General features: G+C 58.2%; 1 protein-coding gene across 3 annotated transcripts; it reads right to left on the bottom strand.

The window, feature by feature from the left end:
- Positions 1-418: 418 nt before the first annotated feature.
- Positions 419-23,647, bottom strand: CLASRP (CLK4 associating serine/arginine rich protein). Of its 3 annotated transcripts, XR_008425693.1 has the most exons (22): positions 23,561-23,647; positions 22,424-22,552; positions 15,453-15,550; positions 14,799-14,900; positions 14,490-14,569; positions 12,271-12,355; positions 10,873-11,021; positions 9,914-10,010; positions 8,823-8,901; positions 8,666-8,739; positions 7,307-7,348; positions 5,980-6,195; positions 5,588-5,869; positions 3,809-4,066; positions 3,451-3,490; positions 3,038-3,098; positions 2,792-2,850; positions 2,661-2,707; positions 1,122-1,204; positions 861-1,005; positions 756-780; positions 419-563 (listed from the first exon to the last, which is right to left on the bottom strand). XR_008425693.1 is itself a non-coding variant. In XM_045202859.2 (21 exons), exons 2-21 carry the CDS (start codon positions 22,520-22,522, stop codon positions 521-523), a joined length of 2,019 nt encoding a protein of 672 aa, XP_045058794.1. In that variant the 5' UTR covers positions 22,523-22,552; positions 23,561-23,647; the 3' UTR covers positions 419-520. The 3 variants fall into 3 exon arrangements, 1 of the variants encoding a protein (XP_045058794.1); XR_008425694.2 differs by lacking the exon at positions 861-1,005 and having other exon boundaries at positions 3,447-3,490; XM_045202859.2 differs by lacking the exon at positions 861-1,005.
- Between the last annotated feature and the right edge of the window lie 72 nt (positions 23,648-23,719).

Raw genomic sequence — 23,719 nt, 5'->3', positions numbered from 1 at the left:
CGCGTGTGGACTTTGCTTTCTCAGGGCATCTGAGGTGGGGCGGGAGGCTTTCTCTCCTTGGGGTGGACGGCTGGACAGACCGGTTTGGAATGATGGGGCGAGGGGAAGGCCAGCCCCCAGTGCCTGTGGCACAGCAGGACTGGCACAGAAAGCCGCGCTCCCAGTTCCCGGTGTGGGCGAGGGCAGGGAGAGGCCTGGACCTGTCACCAGAGGCCTTGGGCAAAGTCCTGGCCCATCCTCCACTGGCGGGTGCTGAGCCCTCTTCCTACTGGATGGAGACCCTGTCCTCACTGAGCCACAGGCACCCAGATGCAGCTGGGCTTCCCACACAGGCCAGCCCCCTGCCATTCCCTCCTGGCTGGCGGACAGCCGGGTTTAGGGGCCCTGCACCCAGCGCACGCATGACACTGAGGCCTAGTGAAGGGAATTAAATAACGTTTATTTCATCAGAGAACAAAACCAGCAGCATCACAGCGTGAGCCCTCACCCAACCCCGGCCCCTCGCCCCCCATGCTTCTGCCTAATGTCGGTAATGGGGGCTTCGAGATCTGGACCTTGAGCGCCTGGAAAGAAAAGGGAGGGGCCCCGTGAGGGCTGGGCAGGGCACTGGGAGCCCTGTGCATGCACACGCACGGGACCATAGGGGCTGCGGTGGTCAGGGCAGTTTCCAAGGGAGGAGGTGCAGGGTGGGAATGGGTGAGTCCAGCCCCCCACAGGACAACTGATTTCCCAGGGAGTTGGTCCGGCTCACTCACCTCCGGGAAGAGCTGTAGTCTCGACCTGGAAAGGGGGAAGGAGGTGAGGGCCACGCAAATGCCCGGGGTCAGGGGCGGGCTGCAAGGCCGCACTTCTAGTGTCACCTGTGGCTGAGGCTACACCGCGCGTCCACTGCTGGAACTACCGCCTGTGCTGCTGGCCCGCACCAACGGGCTGCGGTCTCCCTTGTGACTGGACCAGCACGTGGGTGTGTGTGTGCGAGCGCGTTTGCGTGTGTGCGTGTTCATCCTGAGAGGTTTAATATACGCAAGGCTAACATGAGAATTCACTGTGGTTTTGTCCCCAGTTCTGACATCGCTCCTCTAACGCCCGGAGCCCCCAGCCCAGGGACGCGGCACACTCACTGTAACGGGGCGAGGGTGAGCGGCTCTGCCGGCTGTACTGGCGTTCCCACTCTTCTCTCTCCTTCTCCCTGCGTTCCCGCTCCCTGCAGGGGAAGAGGCGGCAACCCAGGGAGGGGTGAGTTCAGGACACTGAACTCCAGGGCCGCAGGGCCACCTGCCCAGGGCAGTGCTTCAGACATCCTGGTCCCCGTGGAAGAGCGAACCACCCCCACTTGGAAATGAGGACAGAGTGGGCAGAGGGGAGGCTGGCCAGGCAGAGCTGGGGCTCAGTGCCTGTTGGCCCGGCTATGACAGGCTCACTGAACACACCGAAAGGAGGGTTACGCAGGTCAATCACTTCCTGCTGCACTCAGCTAAGTATTTAATTGGTTTCCAACAGAATGACCGGGATTTGCAATCCTCAGGGCGACATTTACTGGGGGCCTTCTTCTGGCTGAGGTTGGACAGTTAGTAGCAGAGCAAAATGAGATCTTGGAGAAAGGCCCACAGGTGCTGAGTGGCCGAGGCAGGATCAGAGCCCGGGTCTGGTCCCTGGGCACCCTGCCCCACCCCGACCCTGATGGTGAAGGTAACAATGACTAACAGCAGTGAGTTGGGCATCAGGCTTTCCTACGTGCCAGATGCCACACTGGGAGCCTCAAAACAGGGTCCGGATGAGGCAGGGGCATTATCACATCTCACAGAGAAAGGAGTCCCAGCTCAGAGGCGTTAAGCTGCTTGTCCAAGGACCCACAGCACGCATGGGGTAGAATCAGAAATGGGTAAGAGGCGATGTATCCTGCACCTGACTGACTCCCCTCCTTGCCAATGAGTGCCACGGCCTCCCACGTGGCCCTGGAGGGGCTGAGGCCTTATGGGCACTGGTTGCCCAGCGAGCCTGTGAAGTCGGCTCCAAGGGCTAGAGCCCACCCCAGGGCCACACGGACACACAGAGCCGCACACAACTCCACAGTGGAGGACCCAGAAACAGGAAGAGAAGCAGAGGGGAGAGGAGAACCCTGGCTGGCAGCATTAGGCCAGCCCAGCCACGGGGATGGTTAGGAGTTCAGCCCTTCCACAAATAGCAGCACCTCAGCGTTCTGGGGGCTGAGCACACAGCAGCAGGCCGGCAGCCAGACCTGGGGTCCCAGTGGGGACACCAATAATAAGCAAACAAAGCAGACTGCGCCAGGTGGGGGTTAGTGCTAAGATGCAAACAGAGTGGGGTCAGAGGGAGGAGCGTTCTGGGTGTTAGTCTAGACAGGGTGGTCAGCAAGGAGACCCTGCCCCCCGGGGAGGGAGGAGGGAACCAGTGGGGGATCTGGGGAAGAGTCTGCTGGGCCAAGAGAACAGTAAAGGGATGTGAGCTGGGGGCCAGCGGAGCAGAGTCAGGGCCGCAGTGGCCTCATTGGCTGGGGATGCAGAGAGGAAACAAGGCCAGGTGGGAGCTCCAGTAGGGACGTAGCTCAGAGCAGGGTGGTGGGGGAGCAAAGGAGACGAAGGGCTTCCCAGAGGCCGTCTGTGGCCCTGGTCCTGGCACAGGGAGCAGGGTGGTCTTACTTCATACGGATCTTGCGGGCCATGGCGCGAAGCTCGTCTTCCCGCTCCTGAGGCAGAGATGGCAGTGAGGGGGGCAGTGAAGGCTGGCCCAGCCGGCACTCGCTCACACGCCACCCCTCACCCTGCCTTACCTGCCGTTCGTGCTCCTGCTGTATCATCTTCTCCTGAGCGGCCTTCTTATCCGCCTTGACTGTGGAAGGAAGGGACACTGTGGCTGCAGGGTGCCCTCCGGAGCCCTCCCAGGGCAGAGGGCCAACCGGCCCTTGGCAGGCGGCAGTGGAGCAGCACACACACCCACTCCTCCCAGAGGGCCTCCCGGAAGCCAAGCTGGGAGGAGGGGGAGCAAGGGAGACTTGGGGAGAAGGGAGGGCGCATACACTGCCTGTTCAGTGCCTTCTGCATCCTCAGCTTCAGCTTCTCCTGCGGCGTCAGCTTGGGCTGGGGAAGGGGGAGAAGAGGCAGAAGAGGGGGGTGGGTGTCCTGGAGTTCCCACAACCCACCTCATCCAAGATCCTGGGACTTGTGGGGGCATGTGTGTGGGGAGGGCAGGCTGTGAACACCTGCCGAGAAGGTCTGGAGGCCCAGGGACAGACGGAGCCCCAGCAAATGAATAGTGAGAAGGCGAAGGGGACACGAATCTCACGGGGACAGAGCCCTTCCAGCCCCCCTCACGGTCCCCGGGGTGGGATCTCTCGGCCTCCCCGGGCCCCCCATGCAGGCCCACCGGGCCCAGCACTCGGGCACTGCTGCTGGCGGGAGTTAGACGAGCGAGTTCCAAATTCTTACTGACTTTGGCAGCTCCTGTCTCTTTACCAGCGGCAGGTTCGGTCCTGGGAGGAGGAAAGAACACTTGCCACCTCTGACTCCACACACCCCAACGCTGCCCTCAGCCCGAGAGTCCAGGCCGTGGGTCTCAGACGACCCCAGGGAGATGCTCTGCCCACCTCGTATGCATCGGTGCGGGGCCATGACCTGCTCTGACCCGTTACCCAAGGCGAGGCCCTGGCTCCTCAGACCCGCCCTCCCGGGACAGGCCATGCTCCCCTCGGACCCCCTCAGGAGGCGCAAGTTCCCATCAGAAGAAACCAGTCAAGGTGACCCCCAACTCAGGCTGACAGCCCTCGTCCCCTAGCCCTGCACCTGCTCACTTTTTCAGCTTCTCGCCCACAGCGGGGGACGACGCTGGCCTGGTCAGCTTCTCTCTCGGGGGTGATGGCGAGTGACTCTGGCTGCGGCTGCGGCTGCGGCTGCGGCTGCGGCTCTGGCTGGGGCTGGGGCTGCGGCTCCGAGTCAGGCTGCGGCTGCGGGACGGGCTGAGGGACCAGCTGCTGCGGCTGCGGCTGCTGCTGTGGTGCCTGGGGCCCCGGCCACCCCGCCTGTACCAGTCCCCTGAGCGGGAACGACTCCTGGGGGCACGGCAGGAGGGGGGCTGTGAGGCTCCAGGGACCCCGTCCGTGCATACCCCCACCCAGCTCTGAATCTACAGTCCCCCTGCAAGGCCTGTGGCTGGTCTAGGGATGACCCCACATCCTCTCCAGCCCCTTTCCCTCAGAAACCCCGCTGCCCCCTGGCCTTGCTCAGTCTACACAGAGCCCACCCTCTAGGCACAGACACCCTAGAACTCAGTAGACACCGGTCACCCACCTTCCTGGTAGGTGACATCTGGGAGGGCGGGATCTGGCTGGTCGGCTCCCCTTTTACACACTGTGCCCGGGTCTGAGCACTCAGGAGCTACACACTCACCTCGCCCAGACCCAGGGTCTCACACCAGGGAGAACCCCTCACCCCACTCCCCACCAGGCTGCAGCACACAGCCACCAGACTCGGTCTGGGGACAAGCAGCCTTGCCCTCTCTCTGCCTGGGGCCCTGGCACTCAGACGGGGCTCACTGGCGGGCTGGCATTCGACAGGAGACCAGCCCCCACCCCCACCCAGCCTTTCCCATTGTCACCCTGGGTCACCCTACAGGGAACGACCCGGAGGCCAAATCTAGGCCCCAAGTGGATTCTGCTGGGGCTGTCCTGGGTTTTTACAGAATTCTAATTTGCTGGCAATACTGGAAAAACAAAAGCTGCCATTAACAAAACCCCAGACTCTCGGCTTGTCCTGAGAAAACAGAAGAGTGGGCAGCACCAGGCCTGACACTGAGCAGTCAATGACCCCAGCGGATAGGACACGTGCTCTTCAGTTCACTAGGGCCCACCTGGCCCCTCTATTTTGCCAGCCAGATCCCGTAGGCAGCTGATGTTGAGATGCAAGCGGTATATTATGCAGGTAACAATAACAGCCCTTCCTAAGTGCTAGGCTACTGTATAAGCACTAAGCAGTCGCGTGGATTTGTCACACCTCCGTGAAGATCACAGGAGATACTGTCTCTAATTCAGAGACCAGGCCCTGGAAGTTCGGCAGCAGGGCTGGAATTCACACCCAGGCAATGGCCCGGAGGCCTGTGTTCTCACCCACTGACCGGAACTGACTTTTAACAACCAGCCTCGACCCCACCGAGTAAGAGAACGGGAAGGATGTTCCAACCCGTCAATGCTTTATTTCCTGCACCATCTCAGTGCTCACCTCAAATCCTGCCGCCCCCGCAAAGGGCTGCCTAGATTTTTCTGTGCCCCCCACCCCCACCCTTCCCCACAGAGTGCCCCAGCTGTAAAGGCCAGGTCCTGCTGCAACCCACACAAGGGTCCGTGCACCGCGCCACCTCTTGGCCTAGGAGCTCCCCATGAGAAGAGCAGGTCAGCCCCTGTCCCCAGCGCATCCCTGAGCATGGTGGCAGTGCTCCACCCATGTCACCATGCTTGGAGCTCCCTCACAGAGTGGGCCTACCTTCCATGCAAACCCAGCACTTCCTGTCTCACTGACCTCAGGGCCCAGGCCACCCGCAGGTCCCTCGCCCCCCATGTTCACCAGGCTGCACACACCTGCTTCTGCGCCGGGGCCCGTACCCACCACGCCGGGCTGGCGAGCGGGAGTAGCGGTGTCCGTCTCTGGAGCCCCCACCTGAGTGCCGCCGACCACGGCTACGGGACCGTGAATAGCGACGGGAACGGGACCGAGAGCGAGACCAGGACCGGGAGCGGGAGCGTGCGTGGCGACCTGAGCGATAGTAGCCCCCACCGCGGTGGGAGCGGGAGCTGGAGCGAGAGCTGGAGCGGGAGCTGGAGGTCCTTGAGGCAGAAGAAGAGGAGGAGGAGGAGCGGCGGCTGCAGGTGGGGCAGAGTGCAGGTCAGTACCGGCTTGGGCCCCAGCGCCCCCTGCCCTTGGTCCCCCCACGGTGGCCGGGCGTAGGGTGAGCAGCGTGAGAGTTACCGACCGGGCGTTGACATTACGTCCCGGTGCGGGGCTGCCAGTCTGGGGGGGTGCGGGAGGCTTCCCTGTGGCGACCCCTGTTGCAGCTGCTGCCGCTGCTGCTGCAGCTGCCTCCTCGTCGCTGCCCCCAAAACTGGTGATGAAAGTGATCTTCTCCTCTCGGCCCGGAGTCGGGGAGCGAGAGCGGGAGCGAGACTCGGAACTGGATTCTGTGGGTGACCTATGGAGCAGGGAAGGTGCTCAGGCCCCAGGCTCCTCGGGCCTGCCCGCCAGTTAAGGACACACACTGCAGAGCAACAGAAACGAGAACAGCGTGGCACCCGCCACCCGCAAGAGTCTGATTCACGACCAGCTAGCCTTCAGGACAGAGTCGGGAAAGGGAGTGACAGAGACTCGATGTGGCTGTGAGAAAAGGAGGGGCAGATCTATGTATTTAACACGGAAGCACATCCCAGTAGGTATGTCGAGGGCTGGGGCCTGGCAGGGAGCAAGTTCTAACACATTAAGTGTACAATGCCTTTTCTGTAAAAGAACGAGAACTAGAGCCCCCACAGCCAGCGTGTATAGAGCCAGACCTCTCACCAAAAGGTGTGCACGCCTCGCCTAAGGCACCCTCCCCAAAGCCCTGGGAACAGGTCCCTCCCACCCCACTCTCAAGAGGGAAATGGGTCAGACTGAGGTCTGTCCACTCTCAACCCCCACCCCAACCACTGCCACATCCAGGGGACACACTTGTGCACAGCCAGGTTATCAGTGTCTCTTTCTGGGAGTTCAGATTAAAGACACTCAATTTCTAAGTTACACCTTTCTGCCACCTTTGGTCATTTTTAACACAAGACTCCACTGTGGTTAAATCAGAAAATTAAAGAAGGTTCAGCCCCTGGCTGGTGTAGCTCAGTGGATTCAGCACCGGCCTGCGAACCAAAGGGTGGCCGGTTCGATCCCCGGTCAGGGCACATGCCTGGGTTGCGGGCCAGGCCCTCAGCAGGGGACGTGTGAGAGGCAACCATACATTGATGTTTTTCTCCCTCTCTTTCTCCCTCCCTTCCCCTCTATAAATAAATAAAATCTTTAAAATAAATAACTAAAGAAGGTTCATATATAAAGAAAAAAAAAAATTGGGAAAGCAGACTAACATCCTGGAAAACAAACAAAAAGGTCCAGACCCACATCTGACATCAGGTGCTAAGACCCCCAGAACACATCACCCAGTCAGTCACCCGTCAGTGAGCTCAGGGTACCCGACAGGGTGGGCCCCCCGCCCCTCACTACCCCAGCCCCCCCATTAGCGGTTTTGCTGGTTGCTGCTCCCTGGGACCCCAGGAACTCACCGTTTATAGGGGTCGTAGGTGGGGCTGTCTCGGCGAGCATAGCTGTGGAGAGAATAATGGGCTGAGACGAGAGGAGACTTGGGATTTGGGCCATCATGGAACTGGGCCCAGCCCCTAAACCTTGGTTTCCAAGGCTGGACAAAGTGAGGAGGGAGCTGTTGGCCAAGTTATGGGCCCTGCCCTGATCCCTTTGCCTATTCCACCCCTGTCCCAAGTCTGAACCCTGACCCCACCCCACCCCATGCCAAACAATGTTGCAGACCCATCCTGGCCCCAAGCAGCAAGGACTCCAATCTCAGTCCCGCTTGGCCTCCAGACCCCAGACTGGAACTATCCCTCCTCCCACTCCATGCCCTGGGCTCTGCTAAGTGGGTCCTGGCTCACTACCAATGACGATGATGCAATTAGAAGAGCTAACATGTCTTAGACGCCACTTGCCCAGGGTCACACATGTCGTAAGTGACAGAGCTGGGTCTCCAATGCAGTCTACCTCCGTGGCGGTAACAATGACGGTAAGCATCAGTGTGACTCTTTAATGAGCACGTTCCAGACCAAACACCAAACCCTGAACCCACAACGGGCTGTTTACGCCTCACAGCAACCCTCAGCCACACTCCTTGAATACAGAAGATTAGCAAAAGATGGACAACGGCCCTGGCTGGTGTGACTCAGTGGACTGAATGCCAGTCTGTGAACCAAAGGGTTGCCAGTTCGATTCCCAGTCAGGGCACACGCCTGGGTTATAGACCAGGTCCCCAGCCGGGGGAGCTCGAGACAACCACATGTTGATGTTTCTCTCCCTCTCTTTCTCTCTCCCTTCCCCTTTCTCTCTAAATAAACAAACAAACAAACAAATAAAACCTTAAAAAATAGAAAAAGAGGGACAAGCTTGCCCAGGGCCACCACCAGGCCTAAGAGGCTAAGGCAGGAGGGCTCTCCACACACAGCCTGCCTCATCCAAACCTGCTCAAGACGTCTATGTGGGCACTGGCACACCCCCTCTCCTAGGAGATGACATTGTCCCTTTTCCAAAGGAAGAAACCGAAGCTGGAGAAAAGAAGTCACTTACCTAAACTCTGACATGGAGCAAGCAACTAAGCAGCCCCTGCCCCTCGCCTCTTCCAGCCACCCTCATTGCCTCCCACTGGCTCCTGGCGACCCTGGCCGGGTCCCTGAGTCCCACAGAGTGAAGTGGAGGGCTGGCAGGGCAGAGGGTCACATCTCCCTCAAGGCCATTCCCACCTCTACATCTTCCCCATTCACTGCCCCACTAGGAGGCCTGTCCCCAAAGAGCCACTCTGAGCCCCAACCCCCCCCCCACACACACAGAGCCTGGGCATAGGGGAGAACCCCACCTACCTGGGTGGGCTGATCTTTCGGCCCCTCAGGCGCTTCTCCCGGAACTCTCTCCTCTGGCGCCTGGATCGACGGCCCTGGAATAAGGCAGGTAGGAGGCTGGTGAGGGGCGTGCCCTCCCTTTGACACACTCCTGCCCCCACCCGGACCCAGTCCTCACCGAGTACATGGCCTTTTCCTCCTCCAGGGCCTTGGCATGTTTGATGGCCTCCGCCTCCTCCTTGTCCTTCCGGAGCATCCTGCAGACAGGAATGAGGGTCATGAGGAAGGAGGGGCAGGCCACAGGCAGGGTCACTGCCGGAGGAGGGACCCCGTGCCACCCTGGGGCCTCTCACTCATTCAGCACTATCACTGAGCACTTACTGCATGCCAGCTATTATTTTAGATATTGGGAATTCAGTTTTGAAGAAAGAAGAAAAGAAAAATCCTCGTCCCCGTGGGCTTACATTCTGCGGAAAAGACAGCCAATGACCACACTAATGAATCACGGGATAGGCTGTGTGGCGAAAATCTTGATGAGAAAACCCATCATGAAAGGGCGAAAGGAAGTGCCGGGAACAGGCAGAACTACAGCAGCTTTTAACAGGAGGTCAGGGAAGCCACGGAGAAAGTGACAGCTAAAGGGAAACGGGGGGAGTGGGCGGGCTGCACAGGTGCTGGCTGAGCGAACAGCGCAGAGTGGCCCAGAGGGCAGATGGGGCCTCGGGCACCTGAGGAATAAGGAGGCCATGGAGGCCAGGCCGGGGTGGAGCATGCAGGTAGAGGGGGCAGAGGACCAGCCAGGTGAGACCTGCTGACCACAGTGAGGACACTGTGGTTCCTGAGTGAGCTGGGAGCCATGGGGGGTTCTGGGCAGAAGGTGCTGTGTTCAAACTTGAGGTGAATCAGATTCTGACTCCCTGCCCTGGTTAGCTGGGACAATTCTACGAGATCTGCATGGAGTGTGGCATGGGGCAGAGGCTCCACCAGCCAAGCAGGAAGGGATGGCCCAGAGAACAAAGCTGCTCCACTAGAGGGTGCTGTCCACCAGGGCCAGGAACCTGGGTCCAATCACCACAGGTCACATGGAGCTGGGTTCAGCCTTAACTTCCGCCAGGGAAAGCCCACAGGCTCAGAAACCTGTGTGTGCAAAGTCGCCGGTGCAGGGCCAGGCACACACAGTGCTCAGAAGAGGGGTGGCTGCTAGTACCAGGGGTAATGACAGAAATGCCACATCCAGAGTCAACAAGGGCATCCACCAGCAGGTCTCACCTGACGAAGTCACCATCAGCCATGCCATAGGTCGTGGCCTGTTTGTTGAGATCTGCCACCTGCTCCTGATTCAGTTCATCCACATCAACCTCCACGTCTGCACCAACAGAAAGGCTGTCAGGGACCAAAGCCACGCCAGGGAACAGGGGAGAGGAGGCAATGCCCCAGGAGGTGGGGGAGGGGATGCCCACCGGACTGGAGGCCACTGCAGGGAGGGAGGGAGTCAGCTCATCTCAGTGTCCCCAGGCCAGCACAGGGCTTGGCCAGAGGAAGGCACAATAAACGGGGGGAAGGGAGTGGGGATGGGCAGGCAATGTGATGGGTGAGGGCCCAAACGAATGAGAAGTGGCATGGACGAGCCAGATGAGCAGGATGTACTGAGGGTGTGAGGGAAGAGGGAGGAGTGATGGGACCGAAAGAGGGTGGATGGAGACGGGGGCGTGGGTCACAGGTGCTTAGGAGTTGGATGCGTGATATGGAAGTGGGATGGACACTTTTCATGTGTACCAGTGAGTCACCAGGTGGCTGAGTGGGAGCTGGGATGAGAGGCGGAGGGACATGGCAGGTGGTTTGGATGGACGGGTGTGGAGGCAGGGGAACGGCAGGGTGGGGAACGAGGGGTGCCTCTGTAACTGGATGATACTTGTTTCCCAGGAGAGAGGAAGAAGGGGAGGGAGAGACAGAGGCTGACCCACGCGGAAGAGAACGGAGCCAGAACCGCGGTTGGGACAGTGTCATAAAGCAGGGTCCTAGAAATGAGAAAGGAGATACAGAGAGGGAAGCTGGGAACAGGAGCACATGAGTGAGACAGTGAGGGCGGCGGGGGCTGGAGTGCCTGCAGCAGGGGTGGGAGCGGCGGGGCTCATGAGCACAGGGCGCCCCACGGAGGGTGAGGGACGAGACACGAAAAACGATGCCCAGGGACTACAGGGAGGGGGAGGGCAGAGAGGGGACCCCACCGATGTCGGGGATGACCTCATCTTCATCCGAATTGCTCTCCTCCTCGGCTGGTGACTCCTCCTCCTCTGGCTTCTCTGCCACCTTGTCTACCTCGGCCACGGTGCTGTCCTCATAGGTGTAGCCAATGGAAGCCTTCTTCTCTGCCAGCCTGGGACAGGGGGGCCTGTGAGCCAGGGCAGCACCCAGGGAGGGGATGCAGCACACCGAGCTCCCTGCACACGGGCCTCTTGAGTTCCACAGCAGCACAGTGCCCTCTCCTCCAGGCCCCCGCGGTGCTCTCCCTCAGTCTGGAACCCTCCGCGCCTGCCTCCCATCGGCTTCTCCCTCTTCCTCCAGGCCCAGCTCCAAAGCCCCACCTTCTAGGAAGTCCTCCCTGAGGTGGGGTCAAGCCCCTGCTGGCCCACACCTGGGTCATCACTGTCAGTGACAGGTCAGTCTCCCCCTGCCAGACTATGAGTCCTGCAAGAGCAGGGCCCAGAGTTATCACAGGTGACGGTGTGGCCCATCTTTGTCTGGAACACAGCAGGGGCCCAGGGCATGTCTGCTGCTGAATTTAGCCAACAGCCCCTGATGCCGCCCCAAGGCCAGCCCCATCGTGAAAGTGGGTTCACGGACAGTCACAGTGACATCCATGGAAACGCTTCAGGCGGAAGGAAGCATTACGCTCACAAAGGGGGAAGCCGCGGCAGCAGGAGGGAAGGAGCCAGAGCTCCGGGACCACCGTGGAGCAAGTGGGACCGCACTGCGTGGAGCAGGGGAAGGCTACCCCTGGAGGAGGGATCCGGGTGTGCGAAGGCAGAGAGAGACCAGGCGCAGCCAGATGGTGGGGAGAGAAGTGAGGCTGCCTGATGGCTGCTCTTCCAGAAGAACAGCTGGGGACCCTCCTGCTCCGGGGTGAGAGTCCACACTCCCAGCCATTCCTCAAGGGACACAGCCTTGAGAAGCCCCTCTCCAGAGTGACAATCAGCTGCCGACAGCAAGCTTACTCCATGGCAAGCACAGGGCAAGTGCTTCCCAAGCTTCATCTCTGCAGTCCTCGCCACTCCCGGTGGAGGGGACTGTCAGCCCGACCTTACAGGGGTGCACCCCCAGGCCTGGAGAGGGACACCCTCAAGGGCAGGATTGGAACCCAGGCCTGTCTCTCCACAGGGCCTGCTCTCCTAACTGCGCCTCTCACCACTCTACAAGCTGAAAACACGCTGTACAGGTTTGGCAGAAAACCTTTCCCCTCCAGCTGCTGCTCCCTCCTCTCAACATTCACCGTATGCCTACTGTGTGCCTAACACTGGCCTGGATCTGGGGAGACCAAGGCGGACAGGATGACGAGGCCCTGCCCTGGTGGGGCTCACAGTCCCCCCACCTTCCCCAACCCCTCAGCGCCCCGGACCCCGGCTCACTTTTTCTTCTCGTCCTCACTGGGTCTCTGGAGGCCTCCGTACAACTCGTCCATGTAGATCTGGTACAGGCACTGGTCCTCTGAGACTGCGGCAATGCAAGAGCCACGCGGGTCATGGTGCGGGGCTGGGGACACTGGGACTTCGGGGGGGGGGGGGGTGACACAGGAATGCAGGGAGGGAAGGCGGGCAGGTACAACCCAAGCCTGGCTGGAGGCAGAATCACTAGTTTCCAGGTAATCACAAACTGTGTGTGGTGGGGACACAGCAATGCAGGAAGGCCCTGGCTATACCACTGACTGACTCACCACGTGACCCTATCGAGGGAACTCGCTGCTCTGTGCCTCAGTTTCCTTTTCTGTAAAGCAGGGTCACTGGCAGAGCAGAGTGAGCACTTGGTACTCGGGCACTGCTACTTGATCACTGGTAAAGATGCCTATGGCTGGACCCTTTGGAACTATAAACCTGTTTTAAGTGCTGGACGTCGCCTGGACCCCACGGGCCGCTCCCGCATCCCTCTCTGTGGTGCAGTTTAAATTAAGTGCTGTTTGGAGCCGTCTGGGCTCTCGTTCACCCACAACACCCACCTCAGGGGGCTGGCGATGTACCAACGATGTACCAAAGGTACATTGACCTTATTACCCTGGCTCACTGCAGGACCCCAGGTAAGTCCCCTCCCCTCCACTGGCCTCAGCTTTTCTGTCTGTAAAGCGAGGGGCGAGGGTCAGGCGAGCACAGAGGTGACAGGGCCCAGCCCTCCCTGGCTCCAGCAGCCACCCGGTTCCTGCCTGCAGTGGATAAGCCCTGGGGGAGGCCCTGCTGACCTGTCGCTCTCCCTGCTCCTGCCACTCAGGACGTTCTCGGTTCACCCTGAGTGCGTCCTCCTCCCCCGCTCAGGGCTGTTCTCCCGCCCAGAGCTCTGCGGCCCCCCTCTTCTCACCAGGGAACTCCCACCACCTCTCACTGTCCCCCACTCAGCCCATTCTGCCCTATCACCCACTTTAGTTTGTAACCAGCACCCACTTTCGTGATTACACATGTGCTGCCCCCTCCCCCACTAGACCCCACAAGCACTCAGATGCCGAGGGAACGAATGAACACAGAGTAGGATGTGACGAAGGGAAACCCTGGCTCTAGCACCAAGAATCCACATAGCCCTGGGTGGCGGCAAAACCGCAACAGTATCCATAGTGATGAATTTCCTCAATTCTAAGGCCTCGCTGACTGCTAGGCTTTGGAAGCTCTCTGACTTTAGAGATGCCAAAGCGTCTATCTTGCAAACAAAGACACACGGGAATAGGGCACCCACAGGGAAAGCCACCCACGCCAGGCTCGGGCTGGGGCTTTAGGCGCCCTCAGCGAACTGTCACAACACTGCGAGGGCCAGAGCCCACCATTCCCACCAACTCCCCGGGAGAAGACTGAGACCCGCCAGGCTGAGGGATCCATGTGGCCCAACTTCCCCTTCACTCCGCAGGGAACCCTGGGAGGGGGAGGCTCAACGTCCTTCTCAGGGGGCGAGCCAGAGTTTGGGGCTGGCCCTCGGGGCAGCGGTGGTCACGGGCAGGGTAAGAACTGCAGCTCCGTGGATGTGGCGTCCCCCCAACCCGAGCCACACGGTCCTCATCTGTAAAATGGGGCATCAGCCCTACCCTGCCGGGGGGGTGTGCAGATGTAATGAGATAAAAAAGACAAAAAAGCCCAGGTCTGCCAGGGTGCAGACCTCCCCGGGCAAGCCCAGGGCAGGGAGGTCGCCCTGAGCCTCGGTTTTCTCATTGGAAGGCAGCGGCGACAACTGCTTGGAAAACAACACTGGACATGTACGAACGCTTGGCAAACTATAAAACTTGGTGTAAATAACTGTTTAAATTGTTTAAAACAAGGAGCAACTTCCTCTTCAGAGCTGACATTCTGACCCATGCAGGCAGGGGAAATAAATACACAGAGGAAATGTGTTATTACAATTTCCCCCAACTTTTTAGGACCAAAGGACATCGAGTCAGAGGGCCTGGGATGTGGAAGTGACCTTGGCAGGACTGTCCAGTTCAGCAGACGTCTCCCATACCCATTCAGGAGCAGGAGGCCCTGAGAGGGACAGAGTGGGACCAAACCCAGGGCCCTTTAGTAGAAAACACTGGAAGGAAACTTTTCTTCCCAAACTTGTCTAGGTCTCCCAGTCTCTAGGGACTCCAAACCACCTCCCTGCACCCCAGCTCACTCACTGCCAGCAAAGTCGTTCTGCACCAGGCCTCGGTAGCGCTCGTAGTTACATTTCCGCTCGTCCGACTCCTGTTCTGGGGAGCTTTGGTGGAGGTCAAGGTCTTGAGATCAGAGGGAGAGGACGGATCCCACCCCAAGCCAGCAGGAAGGGGAGGAGGGGCCCAGCTCAGGCTGGGGGACTGGGCAGGGGGCGCTCCCAGATGCACACCTCCTTCCTTCCAGGAAGGTGGCAGGCAGGCAAGGGCTTGGGAAAGAAGAGGCGCTGCTGGGTCAGACTCCCTGCCTGGCAACCCCTTGGGGGGACAGCTTACATGGTGGTGAGCAGTGGGGGGGTATAGTCAGGGATGTGGTCCAGGTGGGCACGGACATCAAAGCGGTCAATCATGTTGTTTGTGTCCCCCTGCCAAGGCATCCTGAAGTGGAAAGCAGGGGACGGGAGCTTAGGGTCTCCACTGCTCAGGACACGAAGTGCCTTTTCCCTGCCACCTCAAGCTTGGGAGTTTGACCCTCAGCCCCCTAGGACCCTCATGCCGTAGCCCTCACCCTCACCCCTCTCCTCTCCGTCCCTCACGCTACAAACCTGCTTGAATAGGGGACGTGAGTGCAGCCCCACAGAAACTGGGACCCTTTTTCTCAGAACCAAGCAAGAGCTAGAAACTTGAACCAGGTCCTAGGGGCCACTTGCCAAGCCTCAGTCACTCAAAACATCTCTGGCCACCTACGTCCGGCTTCATTTTGGTCTCTGATCCTGGCCCAGGTCCCACCCATTGCCCTCCAAGTCCTCCAACCACCACTGCACCCTAGGGCCTCCATCCCGACCCGTCAACTCTCCTTGGCCAGGGACTGTCACCTTCCCATGCAGGTCAAGCCTCACCTGCCTGAATCCTCAACAGCTTGTCCATACCCCAGGTCCCTTGTGACTCTCGGTCACAGACACTGCCCGGCCCCCCCAAACTCAGTCTTACATGTTAACAGGGCTCTCTGCGGCCAGGGCGACTGCAGAATCCAGGTGGATCTTGCAAGACCTGCCATGCACCTGCAAGAACTGGGCTGGGTCCTTCTTCTGCAGGGATAGACAGGACGGAGGTTACCTCCCAAGTGAGCTCCAAGCCTCACCACCCCCCACGCAACCACGTAGAGCGGTGAGCTCAGCTCTGATGTCAAGCGGGCCATACCTGCACAGGGGTGGCAGGGTGGCAGCACGATAGGGGGCCACCCAACCTCTGGGGAACAAGGGAAGGGTTTCCTCTCGAGGTGGCGGCAAGGGGCTCTGAGCTCTGGCCCCATCTTCCCTTCCGCACAGCCAGCACCAAGACCCCCCTCCCTAACATATTACCTCCCAGCCCTTCGCCATCCCCGCCCAGGGCATTCAGAGCCAGGTGCGTGCACTTTGGCCCAGACCAGCCTCCAGGACACCAGGACTGACAAGCACACGAAAAATGACCAGTGTCACTAGGCACTGGAAACACATCAGAACCATGAGATACCACTCCACACTCACCAAGACAGCTAACACGGAGGACAGACAGTCACATGTATTAACAAGAACGTGGGGAAATTAGGTTCTTCCAACAGTAAACAAAGAAGGATCATGTGACCCAACAATTCCATTCAAGAGCAGATAGTTCAATGCTTCTATACAAATGTCCATAGCAGTGCCATTCACAACAGCCAGAAGGTGGAAACAATCCAAACAGCCACCAGGGGACGACAGCAAAAGCGTGGTCCATCCACACAATGCAACACTGTTCAACACTGGCAATAAGGAACAAAGCACCGATCCACGCTACCACATGCGTGAACCTTGAAAACATTACGTTGGGTGATCCTGTTCACGTGAAGTGCCCAGAACAGGCAAAATCACAGACACAGAAAGCGATCACTGCTTACCCAGGGCTGGGAAGTTTGGGGAGAGGAAGGGGGATGACTGACTGCTAATGACTGCAGGGTTTCTTTTCGAGGTCATGAAATTTTCTAAAATTAGACTGTGGTGATGGTTGCACAACCCCGTGAATACGCTGAAAACCACTGAACTGTACACTTGAAATCAGTGAATTGTGTGATATGTTAGCTGTATCTTCAAAACACTGTTTTTAAAAAGTCATGAAAATGGGGGAGAGTGTCCCCCTGAAGAAGAATCTTCAGGCCTGAGCCCTCCCTCGTGTGAAGGTGCCAGTTCCAAGGCACCACCACCATCGGGAAAGAAGGAAGTCGAGCAGCGGCTGCTGCGCCACCGAGCACCTGAGTGCTGGGCCTGGCTTCGCTCGGCTGCGTGCCGCATCATAGGACCCCACGAGAGCCACGCAGAAGCTGCTGTGCCAGCGCTAAATCCCTGCCAAGCTTTGCCAACGCTTCCCCAACACCCACGCCCACGGCCCCACCACAACCCAATCCCTGTTCCAGCCAGCATCTCCTCTTGCTGGGACCACGTGGCGGCCTCTTCTAGGACTCCCTGCAGCCACCCTCAGCCTCTGCAGTCCGTTCTCCACACCGCGGCCAGGGGGTCTGTGAAAACCCGTTACTCCCTCTGCTCGGAGCCCTAGCGTGCTCTCCCCTGGCTCTGCTCCAGGCAGCCTGGCCCGCACGTTCCCGGAACACCCCAGGTTTGCTCCATGCTCCATTCGGGACCTCATTATTTGCTCTGCCCTCGAACCTGCAATGGACTTGTGCAGGAACACCCCTTCACATCTTTCATATCTCGTTCCAGAAGCCTTTCCTGCCAACTCTATCAAAATAGCTCACCCCACAACCCCTCATTTCCTCTATCTCTTGACCCCACTGTTTGCTTCAGAGCACCCACCACCACACGATTTTACACCCCATGCCCACTGATCACGTGTCTCCCACACTAAAACATCGCCTCCCCCAGGCAGGGATCTCTGTGTTGCTCAGTCACGTACCCAGTGGCTAAACAGGCCCGGTCCACAGCAAGCGCTCAGAACACCCTGCACTGACAGACAAGGACACTGAGCCCCTCCAGGAAAACCCGTGAGCACCAAGTTGCCGAGATCCTGCACTGCCGCACTGCCTCTGTCTCCTACTCCAAACCCCGAAGGCAGACGAGCTGGTGCACCTGCCCCTTCGAGGAACTGAGGAGGCCACTGCTGGTGTCAGGCCACCACCCATCCTGCACACTCTGAGTGCCAAGTGCTGGGCCGATACTGTCCTTTCACACCTGAAGAAGCCGAGGGGGGATGCACCCAGGACCACAGGGGCCAGCAGAGGTGGCACTGCTAGAATTCACCTCCTCACCTGCCCCTTACCTGCCTCCTTCCATTCCTCCTCTCAGGCCACATGGCTCCTCAGCCCTGTGACAGCCCCTGGCCAAGTCTAAGGCCAAGACCCCCTCACACTTGTCAGGCTGCTCCACACCAAAGGCCCAGTTGCCATGGCCGCAACTCACGGGATGCTGTTTGCAGGACAGACCGTGGCAGGCACACAGGAGGCCCGGCCGTGCGGCACCACGGAAAGCGAAAAGCACTGGGCTGGGAGTCCGGAGCCGTGCTCTGTTGGGAAATTCTGGACAAGTCTACGAGCCACACTGAAAGCGAGGCACTGAATTAAGTGTTTTATGCACATTTTCTCACTCAGACTTCTCAACCATGGGAGAAAAGTGCTACCCTTGTCCCAACTGAGCAAACCGAGTCTTGGAAGGATAAGGCCCACGCGCCCGACATCCCATCAGTAATAAGCAGAACTAGTACCTGAACCCAAACGGGCCTGACATAAACCACCATCTTCAGCACTTTCAGGTGCGTGGTACCACAGCGTTAACGACACGCACCTCGTTGTGAGCCTGTCCACCTCACAGAACTGACGCTCCATGCCCCGTGAACAACAGCTCCCCGTCCCCTCCCCCCAGCCCCTGGCAGCCACCGCTCTATTTTCTCTTTCTAAGTGTCTGACCATCTTCGGTGCCTCCTCTATGCGGGATCTTGCAGTGTGCGTCTTTTTGTGACTGGCTGACTTCACTAGGCATAATGTCCTCATGGTTCCCCCCAGTTGTAGCTTGTGACAGGACTTCCTTCCTTTCTAAGGCTGCATAATACTCCATTGCACTCATAGACGTTTTCTTTATCCACACACCAGCAGAGGGACACTAAGGTTGTTTCCACATCTTGGCCACGGTGAGTAACACTGCAATGAACACGGTGTACCAACATCTCTTCAGGATCTAAAACCCACTCTCAACCCCTGGACTATTGTGCCTCCAGGACCGGATGTGGTCAGAGGACTTCATTCATGAAGTGATTCATTCATTCATTCCTTCATTCAACTGTTAAGCAGGCGCCTACTATGTGTAGGCCATGTGCTGCCCTCATGGCTCACAAGTCCAGTGCGGGGGGACAGGCCCATCCCACAGGGATGAGCTAGAGGGAGCAGCGCTGGGATGGGGGAGCCAGGAGGATGCCAGCCTGACTCAGCCAGGGGAGGTGGCGGGCTCGGCCTTGGGGATTTCTGGAGGAGGAGACAAGTGGGCTGAGATGTGTTTATTTCCCACTTTCTTAAATTCAGGGAGTTGTTTCTTTATGCGAACCACTGTCTAAAGAACAGTTGATAAGGACAGGAGCAATGACAGAACCTATGTCCACCAGGGAGAGGAGCAGGCATGGAGGACAAATCAGAAGCAGAGAAGCCACCTCTGCCGGACACGCCCACTCGGCCTGCCACAATCTACCTCAGCCTCTTCAGATCTCGCCCCACAGCCTCCTCTCTCGGCCCAAGAATAAGATGAGACCTGTCTTGGCGGCCCCTCCCCCTCTTCAGAGCAGCCATCAGCAACTGCCCAGCCACTGCTACTGTCCACAGCTTGGTGGCTCGAGTCTGAATGCTGATCACGTTCACGTACAAGGACAATGACTGCTTGTACAGGCCTGCACCATGAAGCGCCCCACAGCTACTGTACTTGTTCTTGAGGCCCTTCCCTGCCATCCCCAGTGAGAGGGGCTGGTCATCACCACTGACCCAAGGGGAAAATAAAGCTGAGGGAGCTGCCTGTTAACAAGGAGTGCCTGGAGTCCCAGGCCTTCAGAGTGACCCAACCCCAGCCCCCTGTCCCCTCACCATTCATTGACCTGGATGCAAATTCCAGCTCGACCCGGTAACAGCAAGTTCCGTAACAACAGAGCCAGCATTTCCTGAGCAAGCTGCCCTGAGCAGGCCCGTGCTCTGTGGGCCCAACCGCCCTGAATACTCCAGCGGCCTGTGAGGGACTGCTCTTGTCCCCATTTGTGGCAGACTATGAGCTGGCAACCAACATCCACCCTCTTCTCCAGCAGTAACAGGACCCCCTAATGTTATCTGACACAGGGCCACCCAGCATCAAGTCTCTACCTCTCCGCCTTCCCTGCAGCTGTGTGTGTCCCACAGGACTACTTTCCTGCCAGTGGGATAGAAGTCGAAGTGCATGTGCAAACATCTAGAAACATCCTCCCTTCTTCCTGCCTACTGGATGGAATGAAGATGTGATGACTAGAGCTTGAGCAGCCCTCCTGGACCTTGAGACAACACGGGGAAGAGAAGCCATGCACAGCTGAAGAACAAAACGGTCCCTGAGCAGAACTGGGTACCACGGGGCTTCTGTGTGACAAGGCAATAAACCTATTTTGTTTAAGTCACTGATGCTTTAGGTCTCTATTATTTACAGCCAAACTTGATTCTACATGTTGCATCACCTCACATGTAAAAGGGACAACCGGGCTCAGGAGACGCCACTCGTCCAAGGTCACATTGTACCTAAGAGAAATAGCTGAAATTTGAACCCAGAGCCCTATGACTCCAAACGCTAAGGACTGAACCATTTGGTATGTTGCCTCAGGGCTGTGTCGCCCTAACAAGTCACTACACCTTTTGAACCTTTATTTCTGCAGCAGAAAGCCCTGGTGAAAAGCTAAGAGCCTGGGTCAGAAAGCCAGCTCTGCCCTCTTGCTATGTGGCTGCAGGCCATGGCCCTCGAGGCCTCAGTCTGTTCTCCTGGCATAAGAAGCTATAAGAGCTACCTCCTTGGCTGGGGTGAGGATCAGATGGAGCAGAGAGGCATGTGAAGGTCTTGGCACAGTGGTTAACGCAGAAATGCTCAAGAGCATGAGCTGTTATTATCAGCATCACCTTGGTCTGGCACGCCATGGCCTGTAATGAGCGGCAGCCATTCATTCCTGAGCATTGGTTGTGTTCCTGGTCACTGCTGGGGCCTCGACTATGACCAACACAGGCCAGGCTCTGCCCTCATGGTCATGGGCTCTCCCTTCAGCCCCAGTGGTTTGCCTGTGGGTGACAGAAGTGAGGAGCTCTCAGAGATTCCTCTCCTAGGGTAACAGTAGCCGCTGTCTCAGGGGTGACTTTGGGGATTCAAAGAAATCATGCATCTAAAGCGCTTCTCACTGCCCAGTGCCTGAGGAGGACCCAGTACAACGGTAACTGCTACTGCTTTGTTGGTTTAGTTCTTTCAAACCACATGTGTGGGGCCTGAGCTTGGGACGCACGTGTGACCCAAATGCACCTTGCCCCCAGCCTTACAGAGCTGGGTGGGTGTGTGCTTCATCTCACACAAGGAAGGACAAGGGAGCACGGCAGCACTTACAGGGACACACGACTGACTGAGGTGGATGAGGGGAGACTGCCCTAGGGACTGAGGTCTGACAGGTGAGCAGCAGTTAACCAGGCATAGAAAAGGCTCATGCAAAGGCCCTGTGGCTGGAAAGGGCTACATAATTCTGGGAGGCAAACATATGTTCTTCATAAACTTTGTGTTAGTGACAGTCACCTAAGTAGTGAGGAGGCCAGATGGCTTGAGCAAAGGAATGAGGCAGAGCCGGTGGCATGAGTCTGGAGGGGACCGAAAGCCAGACCAGCAGGGCCTCAAAGGCTGTGTTGAGGGGCCTGGGTTTTCTCTTAAGGGCACTAGGGAGCCACAGAGGAGTTCTGAGCAAGGGAGGGATAGGGTCAGCTTTGGGCTTTAGAAACACCTTTCTGGCCCTGGCTGGTGTGGCTCAGTTGGCTGGAGCATCGTCCCATAACTGAGAGGTTGCAGGTTCAATCCCCACTCTGGGCATGTACAGTAGGCAACCAGTTGATGCGTTTCTCTTGCATCTATATTTTTCTCTCTCCCTTCCTCTATGTATAAAAGCAATGAAAAAATGTCCTTGGGTGAAGAAGAAGAAGAAAATAAGAAGAAAGACCTGCTTGAACCCTCTGAGGAGGGTGGGTTGGCTGGAACAAAACTAAAGGCCAGGAGACCAGGGAGGAGGCTGCAGGAGGGATAGATTAGCAAATGGGAATGCCTATATAAATATCATGTAACAGGAAAACGGACCCTAGCACACAAGTGCCATTTAAAGCGGGGGTCTCAACAACAAGTAAGAGTTAAATTGGTGAGGGGAGGCGGTGCAGGTGCACGCGCGCATGCGCACACACCCCTTTGGAGCTGCCCGAGGATGAAGCTGAGAGGCCAGCAGAGGACTTTCAGGTCATGGGATGGAGTTTGGTTTCCTCTCCAAAAGCAATGGAGCATCAAAGCATCAAACAGGAGAGGGAAGTGGTTAGAGCTCACTTAATGAATACTGATAGCCCTCCTGCAGGACGCCAAGCCAAACTGCAAGAACGGCTGAGCTCTGGGCACTGGGAATACAGCAGTGAGCCAGGCAGACAACATTCCGGAGGTGGCCAGTCTCCCAGCTGGACTGCTCTGAGTATCACAAAGACCGTCGTCCTCCTTTCTGCTAACACCAGCTCTGCACTCCAAGGACACACCGAACAACACAGCACGTGCTGACAGAATGCCACAGGGTTTTATAACGATTACGCTGAAGAAATGACTGAATATTCTGAGGAAACTGCGTCCGTGGACTGGCATATTTCCAAGCCCAAATTTTACCAGGATGACCAGGGCCCCACTCTCTCAGGGAGCTCCACCCCAGATTAAAGGTCAGTTACTCACGATCTTTTCGTAGTACTCCCGCCGCCGCTCTGCCCTCTTCTTGTAGTCGACCATCATGCCGCGAAGCTTCCGCTCGTGCTTCCGAGCCTCGTGCCACATTGTGGAGAGGCCAAGCCTGAGGCCTCCAACCTGGAGCACGAGAAGAGGGGAGTGTCCGATGGGCTGCAAAACCCATATGGGCAGAATCAAAGTCACCTACAAGTTGGTGACAGAGCTAACCCTAAATGCCAGCTTCAGGGAGAGCAATGGAAGCTGCACAACCTTGCACCAGATGCTCAGGCATATACATCCCTGACAACTCTGGCCCTGTAGCTAGGGCACTCTGAAACCCTCCAGGTGATTCTGGAGTGAGTATCCACCTCTGGGAAAAGAGCGTCCCGGTTCAGCAAGCCGGAGTCAGGAATGAAAGAGTTTAGAATGGAAGGAGCTACTGTCTGAAGTAAGATCTGGAGGCAGACCCTAAGCAGCTGGAACTGGAGCTCAAGGGAGGGGGGAGGGCTCAAATGGCCCCCACCAGGAGCCATCCGAGGAGATGGGTATGGGTTGTAAGGGCATTAAGATGAAGACAGGTGAAGGAAGAGGAGAAAGACTGGGAAAAGAGTACTGGTATGGAGGCGAGGTATGGAGGGCAGGTGAAGGGCGTGGATGGAGGACGACTAGCAGGAGGAGGAACTTGGGGGAGTGCTGTCTTTCCTCACAGAGGGGCTGAGGTCTTAAGGAGGAATCTGAATGGGGAGTGGGTTTTAAAAAAGGGAGAGGAGGCAGAGGGAGCTGGAGCTGGCAGATGGGTGGGAGTGGGTTGAATTTAGGGTCAAGGCTGGTGGACGGGAGCGGAGTCCGAGGGTTTGACCAGGGCTCGAGGACAAGGTCTTGGCCTGAAGGTTCCGGCTAAGTTTTGTTGACAAGGAAGCGGGACCTGTGGCCAGCGGCGGGGTCGGCCGCGGCAAGTTCCGGCCGCCGGTGGAGGCAGGGGCGCGGCCTGATGCGCCGCAGGCCGGAGGAGGTGAGAGGTGTGAGGCCCTCAGGGCCGGGGCCAGGCAGCGGCTTGCAGAAGCACGGGGAGGGGCGGAGGCAAGGGCGAAGCTGGGCTGACGCCACCCAAAAGCCAGGACGTCGGGGCCCGCTGCCTGCACTCACCGGCTCGTCGCCGTCTGCCACCGCTGCGCTCGCGCGCGGCCCGCACCGGAAGCGGAAGTGGGAGGCCCCGCGAAGGGGGAGGGGCGGAGCGTGGCAGGGCGCGCTTCCGCTACGGTGAGGGGTGGGGCCTAAGGGGAGGGCCGGGAGAGGTGGAGCGGA

The sequence above is a fragment of the Desmodus rotundus genome, chromosome 12 (genome assembly GCF_022682495.2).
Source record: "Desmodus rotundus isolate HL8 chromosome 12, HLdesRot8A.1, whole genome shotgun sequence".
NCBI classification, from domain to species: domain Eukaryota; kingdom Metazoa; phylum Chordata; class Mammalia; order Chiroptera; family Phyllostomidae; genus Desmodus; species Desmodus rotundus.
This window is presented reverse-complemented; position numbering and strand designations above follow the sequence as displayed.